The sequence below is a fragment of the Crotalus tigris genome, unplaced genomic scaffold (assembly GCF_016545835.1).
Source record: "Crotalus tigris isolate CLP2741 ecotype Arizona unplaced genomic scaffold, ASM1654583v1 scf7180000024375.2447938, whole genome shotgun sequence".
NCBI lineage: Eukaryota > Metazoa > Chordata > Lepidosauria > Squamata > Viperidae > Crotalus > Crotalus tigris.
In genome coordinates, this window is record NW_024100545.1 from 1,594,466 (window position 1) to 1,604,542 (window position 10,077).

The 10,077-nt window shown below is 38.7% G+C and overlaps 1 protein-coding gene across 1 annotated transcript; it reads left to right on the forward strand.

Annotated features, from left to right (window-relative positions):
• Positions 1-3,174: 3,174 nt before the first annotated feature.
• FDX2 (ferredoxin 2) lies at positions 3,175-9,133 on the forward strand. The gene is made up of 5 exons (XM_039328344.1): positions 3,175-3,330; positions 3,950-3,989; positions 5,141-5,247; positions 6,522-6,609; positions 8,339-9,133. The coding sequence occupies exons 1-5, from the start codon at positions 3,210-3,212 to the stop codon at positions 8,493-8,495; spliced, it is 513 nt and encodes a 170-aa protein (XP_039184278.1). The 5' UTR covers positions 3,175-3,209; the 3' UTR covers positions 8,496-9,133.
• Positions 9,134-10,077: the final 944 nt, after the last annotated feature.

Genomic DNA, 10,077 nt, shown 5'->3' on the forward strand with positions numbered 1-10,077 from the left:
TCCTTTTAAAATAAGGTTCAGTTTCCATACATTTCATTTTGTTCAATTGAACATCAGAGTGCATCACATACCGATCAGAACCTGCAAAATTTCAGCAGTTTCTACTGATTTTACAATTTTTTATTCTTAGTGCCCACTCTCCCCAGAAAAAAGGGCAAATCTCTCTCTTTTCCTCTAATGTTAATTGACTGTAATTTTATACCAATCAGTTAGCAATTAAGCAGAATTGTAGCTTTAACAAAAACCTGTTTTGTCAGCGATCACCTCATTTTGGGGAGGAAATTTTATTTCTTCAACTCTTCACCATCTCCTGATTCTAAACCACAAATGCCAGGAATATTAACTAAGAAGTCTTAAATTTTTAGCCTACTAATGGTTTAAATATAATTCACAAGCTGAGCAATCATTATACTGGTGGGTGGAACCTGAACTGGTTAGATTATTTCTGAATTCCAGAGGTCAATTTTATTTTTCTTCTCCAAGAATCCCCTATTACCATGTTTCTTTTCTCACTTTGAAATCCTGGCTGCCCTTCCCACCCATTTGCTGTCCCTGTTGTTTGCTAGGTTCCAGAAAATCTGGTCTGGAGCAGCCAGAATGACCCGGGTTGCTCTGTTTGGTTGCACTAACCATAATTCATGAAAATTCATTGTCTAATGATACCTCTTGCCACTCCCTACTTTTCTAGTAGGGTCCCATTTTTTGAGAGATGAGGACCATGGAGGGTGAGCTGGTATGAAAGATTACAGTGTGGCAGCAGTTTCCCCAGATGGAAACACATTCCGGAAAGTGGGGTAAGAGAAGAAGCAACAAACCCAGAGGTAGATAGGAAAAGAAAGACAGCTCAGATAGCCATTCCCTGAAATCTCCCAGGATATATCCATTAGGCTGAGGTGGTAAGGGTTTGCTTTGGCAAGAATCTGTTATATGTGAGCAAATAAAGTACTGAACCCGGGTTGAATGTTCTTGGGCTTAGCCACATTTGCCATCTCAATGCAGTTAGTATCCTGGCTATTGAAAGAGTATCATACACACACACACACACACACACACACACACAGATCCCTCAAACCAGTAATAAGAACTATTTTTTCTTCCAAAAATATTGTATTGATAGAAAATATTGATACAATTTCTAATACGATTATGATGGAGGAAAAGCAAGTATTGTAAAACTGCTGGACAATTAAAAGGTACTTTCCTTTTTTACAACATGGAATAGAGCTTTCAAACCCGACTGCTAGGATCATTTCAATCTTTCTCACATTGCTTTCCCTGAAGTTTCCATTTCACAGTTATCATTTCAGCCAGAAGGATCTCCGAATTGATGCTCTGTTTTCCAAAAACATCCCTATTAAATCAGTTGATAGACAAGCTGGGGAAGAAAACATTCAATGGATTCATACAATAATCTAACTAATAACAAACTATGACTTTTTCAAGAATCTAAATATTTTGTAATATGGACCTGAAGACAAACTCAAACCCACTCCATGATACCACTGTTAGGGGCAACTTGCAAATCATAGCCATCCATACTTCCAACCCACAAAATCCAATGATCATATGGTAGCTTGTTTTTATTTCAGGATCTCTCCACCCACACAAATATGCTCAAACTGTATTCAAAATATACATCATACTAGCTAGATATAAACATTTGCATTGGCACTTGGGTCTGTGCTAATATTTAGATAAATAATTTTATTAAAGTCACAGACCAGCATTAAAGATAAAAGCATTAAAAATAATAGGAAAAAAGACAATATATTACAATTAGCGGTGGATTATCAGTGGGCAGTCAACATCTGCCTAATTTTGCAGGCAATATAACAAAATGTAGCCATAGAGAAACTACTGTACATCATAGTGATCTGAAAACATCAATTGTACATTTTTAAAAAATCAGTATTCCCTAGTTATTTTATCAGGTGAAGTGTTATAAAGTGGGTCCATGAGTTGTTATAGAAGATACAGTATAGTATGACATGAGTTGTAGTTTTGTTAGCTCCTTATCCCAATGTCAGGTCATGGGATTTTTTTTATCAGCCCTCCAAAGATGCTGTAGGAAGTGCATTGCAGCATGCTAATAATGCACTTTGGAGATGGGAGACAGTTATACTCGCTTTAAAAAGAGGGATTTGACTGCACAAAAAGCATTCTTAAGAAAAGCACACTGATCTTGTTGGATTTTCAGATCTTTGGTATGCTATTTAAATGCACTAAGTGAACATTCATACCCCATCATTAAGAGCCCTTCCCTGGAAAGCCGAGATATTGAAATTTTTGTGAAATGGTCCTGAACCATACTGTCCTCTGTAAGGAACGAACTCAAACCTGTAATTTTTAACAAATATGCTACAATGTAAATCCAGGCACCTGTTTTGACTTTAGATAAATTATCTTTCTCCTTAGTACTACATTTGAGACACAATGAGCTACCTGAAACATAGCTTTTAGGAATTTGGGCTGCATCCTTTCCAGAGGAGTTAAAGAGGAATATAAACCCCAACTGCACAAGAAAGAGTAGCTGTTCACAAGCCTTAGCTGAATGTTAACTTCAGTGCTGCTGGAATATACTATGCTCCTCTGGACAAATAAAAAGAATTGCTGCCACTGGTTTTGTTTTGCTGTTGTTGTTGTTTTGAGCATTTTGAATGATACAGTTTTGATATGCACTACGTTTAGTAGAGCTGTGAAAAACCATGACCAAATATTTAAAGGATTGACCAAGCTCAATGTTCTGGTCCTTCATCTTACAGGCATGCAATTTAGGTCTTTTTTCAAATATCTTAGGTTTTTTTACCATAGTTGATTTCAAAGTTTCTTCAGAACAGTAACTAGCCAGAGCGTCCAGGGCTTGTCTAAGTTCAATTTGCATTTGTGATAAAAGTACAATATCATCAGCATACAACAAGAATGCAATATGTATATAGCTAATTTTGGAGGATGGCGTTCTTCCTGATTTGGAGGGCGGATGAGAAGTTCGGTGTATTGTGTAGTGTTTAAGCCCCTATTGTGATGAGTTTATGGTATATAATCTCAGAAAATTAATTCGGTGACTCCATTAAACCAGTTGTGGGAACAGATCTTCACAAACCATATTCCCTTCCAAGGCAATCCAATAAGACGTCTTTGCTCCTCCCTCTGCGTTTTGTCGCCCTAGCAACCGACCTCTGACCCCGCCTTGCAGTCACGTGGAACGTACAATGGCGGCCTCCTGGGCTGGTGGTGGCGGCGTGAGTGTGACCCTGGGCTGGGGGTGGCGTCGCCTCCAGTTGCTTCTCGGAACTGCTGGGCGATTTCCATTTCGGGGCTTTCGTACTACAGGTGGGGTGGCGTCTGCAGCTGGAAGCATTTTTCTCTGGCCTTAAAGAATAGAGGAGGGAAGGATGAGGTTTTGTCCGCCAGGTGTTCATTTTCTCCTTGTTTTGTGTTTTGAGAAGATTCGGACTCCCAGCGAATCAAGAAGGAGAAGCGCGATAATCTTTTCCTTTTCCCCGCTCCAGCCTTCCCTTCCAAACTTTTCCCCGCTCCAGCCTTCCCTTCCAAATGTTTGTTGTCTCTATTTTACTTTACCTTTACCTTCTCTACCGTTCGAAAATGTAGATAACTGTTAATTTGTATCATTTCTACTCTCCCCACTCCTCCTCCCCCCCGCGATTCCCTTTATTGCTTCCGAGATAACCTGCACCGGTATTATTCTCCCTCTTTGCTCGTTTCTGTGATTCTGTGGGATAGTTTAGCATCAAAAATGACAATAATTCAAGGTCATTAATAAGTCCCCGTAACCCTTTTTGAGATTTTGAGTCTCCTTGTCCAATACACTCTCCAAAGCATCTCATGGTGGGACAAGAAGCAACGGGTGAAGATCATTAAAGAGGGCAAAATACCTGAAAGGATTTGTACTTTCCTAATTAGTAATGACATTTTATTATTGCTTTTCCAGTGACTTTTCAAACTGAAGATAAGAGCTGCGAGGCAGAAGTGTGAGTATTAGGATGTAGATGCATGAAACTAGAAGAAGCGGTTCAACTGAAATAGGCACATTTTGTTGCTACTCCAGTGTCTTGACATTTTGCTTGGTATTAGAAGGCACAAATAACTTCAAATAGCTCCCTCTTCTGAGTCTGATGTGGAAGCTAAGTTCAGAAAAGTTAACCTGTAGTAGCATATTTTAGGAGTTTATTTGAAGGAGAGATCAGAACACATTACATTGAAGCATCAGTTGGATTAATGACAACAGTGGCAGTAAAAATAGGCTTGAGCAGTGGGGTTACAGTCCCCTTGACTTATGAAAATGAAATATACATGTGATTGCAATTAGGTATCACATTGTATAATATTTAGGTTTAATACATTGGTATAACACATTATGTACCTAGTGAAATCAGTGGGACCACTAAAGTGTAGCTTTACACTGAGGTAATGGGCCAAGACTACATTTTGGGTTTTGAATGAACAAAGGCATTCTATGAACATAGTTTCTTTCTAGGGAGTTACTTTTTATTGCTTCCCCAGAGCTCTGCTCGCCTCCCAATATCTTCACAGATTAATGTCCTTTGAATGTTCTAAGGTTAAGCTGATAGTGCAGTTTTCCTTAAATGACATTTTGGAATGAAGTAGTTTCCCAATTTGACCCTATATAGCTAAGGATCACCCTTTATGTGCTTTGTTTTCTCTAGGAAGATTTATTTGAATTAGGGGCTTTAACTTGGCCCTATAAAATTTCATAGTAACCTAAATCAACCTAGGATGAAAATTATGGTTAAAATATTTGCTTTAATCATAGATTGATCCAAGGTAAGTGTTTCATGCTAGAGCTAAAAGTAATCAATCTTAGCATGTCATGCAAAGTACTCTTATTATTTGTGTCTTTTGTTTCAGCTTAAAAATCTGTATCAGATATTAGATTAACCTTCCGCATATCTTCCCCATATTTGTTAGGATTGTAGCACTCAAAATTCTCATCCAGCATAGGGTGAATGAGGATGGACAAGACTATTGTAGATATTTGCAATTCTATATAAAAACAGAAATTGCCAGAAAATATTCAGTTGTGCTTGTAGCATTTGAACACATGATATACACTGGATAACCCTGAACTAAGAGCATTTCCATATTGTTTCTTCTGTCTCAGAGTCAATGTAGTGTTCATAGATCGTTGTGGGCAAAAAATCCCAGTGCAAGGCAAAGTTGGGGATGATGTGCTGCACTTGGCTCAGAGAAATGGCATTGAACTAGAAGGTATGTCATAAATATCTATATAATGCTCTCCTGGATCAGAGCAGAGACCAATTTAAGCCAGTATCCTGTTTCCAACATTGGGTCATATGCTCTGGGAAACCCACACCACAAGCAGGATATGAATACAATTTAGTTATTTGATTTACACATCTGCACATCTCATAAGTGACTCTGGTGGCTTACATTAATATAAATAAACCAAATAAAATATATAATATAAAGTAAAAATGCAAAGCAGCTGAGCAACATAAAATAATCATCAACAAAGTGAAGAGATGGGCACTATCTGTTCTGGGATCCTAAACCAAGCACAAAGCCATGTGGAAATGATTGAAGCCTGGGAAATGGGTCCCTTTTCAGTTAACAGGAGTGCTGATTTACCACCAGTTTTTCAAATACTTAGGAGCTGAGGGCTTGGCAGCCCAAGGAAACAACAGCCAATCGCCAGCCATCAACACACCAGTCAGCCAATAGGAAGGCACTACATAAACATGACTCACAGAACAGCCCAAAGCGCGTATTCCTGTAGAGAGAAATTCCCTGAAGATGGGCTCCAGCATAAGTCCGAAAGCTCGGAAGAGTAAATCTGTGATCCCAGTGACCCAAATTCGATCTCAAAAAACCATGTCTTTAGGGCCTTGCAATAGCCCTGCCGCATAGGTTTTTAGCACTTAGTATGTAATATACTGTCTCCAAATTGAAGGTTCTATTTACAGCCTGATAGCAGCATAGAAGCAATCTTTCAAAGAAGATTAAAAATTAAAGCTGTTCAGTGACAGATTGTGGCTTTAAAAGATCTCTCATATAAAAATATGTTAAACTTCAGTAAAAAGGTTTCAGCTTACAATTGCTTGGTTTGTACAGAGAAAGTAAAAGCTTAAATAGCAACACCACCCCTTCCCCACATTCCTAATTTTCTGGGGTAGATTTGTTTACCTGTTCCTGAGTGCCTTCAGGTTGCCAAACAGGATTTATCCAGGTTTTTTTTTTATAGATTCTAACCTTTAATCATGACCCAGAGACAATACTGCTTTATGTAATCTAGCTCTGGTAACTAACATCTGCTTTCATTTAAAAAACAGAACAAAACTTTTTCCTCTCCAGGAAGAAAAAGGTTAGGAAGATCTGCCTGTTGTATATGCCTGGGAAAAAAAAATCTCTGAATGACAAGATTTAAACCTAGACAATAGTTTTCTGTTGTGCTGCTGCTTGGCAGAAGAACAATTTGAGGTCAGGGAAGCTGGACTGAATAAATCTATCTTTTACCTTTCCAGGTGCTTGTGAAGCCTCCTTAGCCTGCTCCACCTGTCATGTTTATGTAAGCCATGATTTTATGGATAAGCTTCCGATGCCTGATGAACGGTAAGGGTTACTTTAGCTTTCTTCTTATAGAAGCTGTGGCTGACCTTTAGACTGTCAGTAGGCTAACATTTCCTGATTTGGGCTTTATGCTGATGCTTTTTCCAAGCCCTTTGGAGCAAAGTGACTGGCTATGTTCCAGCTCTTTTGGGATGAATAATTTGGGAGGAGTTAACCTACTGTAAAGATGCATCCTTTGTTTTTACTTTGGAAAGACCCCATGACAGCTCTGTAGTTTTTCTGTCTGCTTCTGAGTAGGATAATAGTAAAAGCCATCACTAAAAGCTAAGCAATATCTCAGTGTGTGGGGGGAAGTACTTATATTCTAATAGCACTACGCACATGTAGTATACGTAGCGAGGAAGGGCTTATTCTTTTTCTTAAGGTTGCTTCTTACCTGTAACGAAGGACAATTTTAGTATTTAAGTACATAACCCTCATTCAAGATTGAAAAATTCTCATCAGTTGCACTGATAATTTGCAGTATGTGTTGAAACTTTACCAAGAGAAATTTCCCTAGATCAGGGGTGTCAAACTGCTGGCCCAGGGGCCGGTTGCATCATGCGGAGGCTGCGCCCACCCCAGCTCCAGCAATGTGAAAAATGTCATGATATGTCACGATGTCACATGACACGGTGAGTTTGACACCTGTGCCCTAGGCCTCTTCGTGCTTCGAAGTGTTTTCAGCTTCGTGCTTCGTGCCTAGAAGCACGAAGCCGAAAGCACCAGCCTGAAGATGACAAATGAGACTTCGTCGAAACGTCGCCAAGACACTTCCAATTTTACGTCGGAGAAAACCCGAATAACCAAAGACCTACATAGAAACACCCGCGAAAACCTCATATATATATAAAAGGAATTTAGCATGTGGTGCTCCAGATACAGGAGAGAGCACATGTTGCTTGTTTGCAAAGTATATACTGTACATCTCAGCATACGTCTGATATATAGAACCTTGATTTGACAGAACAGCCTATTGAGACCTCACAACAGCTTTTCTTATTTCCTTCTGGACACTAATAAATACTTGACTAGCAGAACTGCTAAATTTAAAGTCCGCGCTGTTTAGCTGAAAACCTGAACAGTTACATGGAATGGTCTCATGCAACAGTGATACACTAATTTGAATATACTTTGTTTTGTACTTTGGTATATTTATACTTATTTTCTTTTGTTTGGTTGATGCAGTGTGATGTTTTGATAGGGTCAACCGAGTGATCAATAAATTAGCTAACACATAATTCACAGATAATGTTAGAAAGGCATTTGAGTTTCAGGTAACAATTGAGTGTTAGAATCTCAAAATCTCCAAAAGTTGCTGAATATACTAAAAAAAAGTGTGGTATAAGGAAATTAAAAAATTTTTTTTACAAAAGTCTACAATGATGTATGCATTGGAATAAGTATTTAAAACCTGTATATATTTATACAGAGAAAGTCAGTTTGGTGTAGTGGTTAAGATACCAGACTAGAAACTGGGAGAGCATGGAGTTCTAGTCCCAACTCAGGCACAAGCCAGCCTCTCTCAGCCTAGGAAAAGGCAATGGCAAACCATTTCTGAAATCTTGACAAGACATGCTTTTATGTTGTTAATATTTTGATCTTCTTAACTTTTCTTTTACATCTTTCTTTTTCAGGTTTTTAAAATAGGTATCTCTCATGAATGTTGTAAGCGCAAAGTCAGGATGTTAATTGCTATTATAAATAACTCCTGACATTCTTCTCCACCTAGGGAGGAGGATATGTTGGATATGGCACCGCTACTTCAGGAGAACTCTCGACTGGGCTGCCAAATTATCCTTAGCAAAGAACTGGAAGGAGCAGTGTTCACCCTTCCCAAAATCACCAGGAACTTTTATGTGGATGGGCATGTCCCCAAACCTCATTGAGAAGTACAGAGTCCATGGCTGGATCTGTCTCCATGGTTAAGCTGATAAAGGCTGCAGAGAGCACAGTGGGGTTGTGGCCAAAGCTGGAAACATTTAAAGAAAAGGAAACGGAGGAAGTGGCTCAAAGAGTAAGAAGATGGGGCAATGGAAGGAACTGAGTGAAATGAGTGAGGCTCAAGCATTTGGCAACTATCTCAATCTGTCTGTACTTCCTCCAGAAATCCAAAGCTGGATTAAGATAAGCCTCATCCATGACTCATCCCAGCACAGAGGGGTGCTGGGAGAAGGATAGTTTCTTACCTGACAGTTCTTCCCTCACATCCTGGAGAAAACCAAAACATTTCAGGGAGAGGCAAGGCGTTCCTATGCAGTAGCCACTGTGTTTTAGCAGAGGAAAACAAAGATTTATGTATTGTTAATTGCCTGAAGAAGGAAAAAAATATAATTCCCATAAGCACATTCTTTATACACTTTATAGCTTATTTGTTTTCTCTTGTTCTTCCAGCACTGTTTGGATCTATATTGGCACTTTTGTCTGCGTTTAACCATCAAGCATTATATTGAATATTTGGTTATCTGTATAACCAAAAAACCCAAAAAAAAATGGCTTCTTCCAGTAAAGAAAAGGCTTCTGCTAATGTTTTTGAATTTATTCTCTGTACACATGAACAAACATATTTGGAATGATGTGTGTATGTGAAGCAGGGGCTGGGCAGCATTTCAGATTCAGCTTTCAAAGCTGTTTTGAAGAGTTTAGGAGCTCAACTGTAGCATCTGCCTGCAATACCTTTAAGTGGTTATATCTTTTTTCTTGGAATTGCACAGCCACTTAGAAGTGTTATAGACAAAGCTTTGAAGCAGATTTTTGGATGCTTTTCCAGTACCAAAGTTCAAAAGAGTCAATATTCTTTCTATTTCTTCAAAATTCAACTTTTGCTTCCATAGACTTTCACAGGGAATATCTTTTCTGTGCTATTCCGAACTTTGTAGGTACTATAGACACATCACAGGATCTGAATAGTTTTTCCAAAGCTTTCATGGTGGTACTGTAAGTTATTCTGCAGCTTGTTCCTTTACTGCTGAGAGTTGATTGTAAAAGGTAAAAGCTTTCTATCACTTCAGTATTTTCACTGTCAGTTATAAGGCTGTCTGTTGTACTTATTGCCATTAGTTTGGTTCTCTTTACCTTTAATTTGACTACCATTTTTTACTATGCTCTATGACTTTTATTATTAGGGCTTGTGGATCCTTGGCATTTTCAGTTATCAAAGTAGTGTCATTTGCATAATTACAGGGCATGCAGCATACCATACTATATTTAGGGGAAAAAAAAACATGTTTTCAGAAAAAGAAATCAGTTTTTGTATGTAGAAATGTCTTTGTATTCCTGCCTGAGCAGGGGGTTAGACTCAATGACCTTCAAGGTCCCTTCCAACATTATTATTATTGAGGATCATCATACAGTCAGCCAGATGTTCAGACTGGATTTGGCATTTTGTCTACCTATCGAGTCCTTACCGAGGACCTGGGATAGGGAGATGTGGATGTTTGATGGTATTACAGATATCGTTGCAGGATGGAA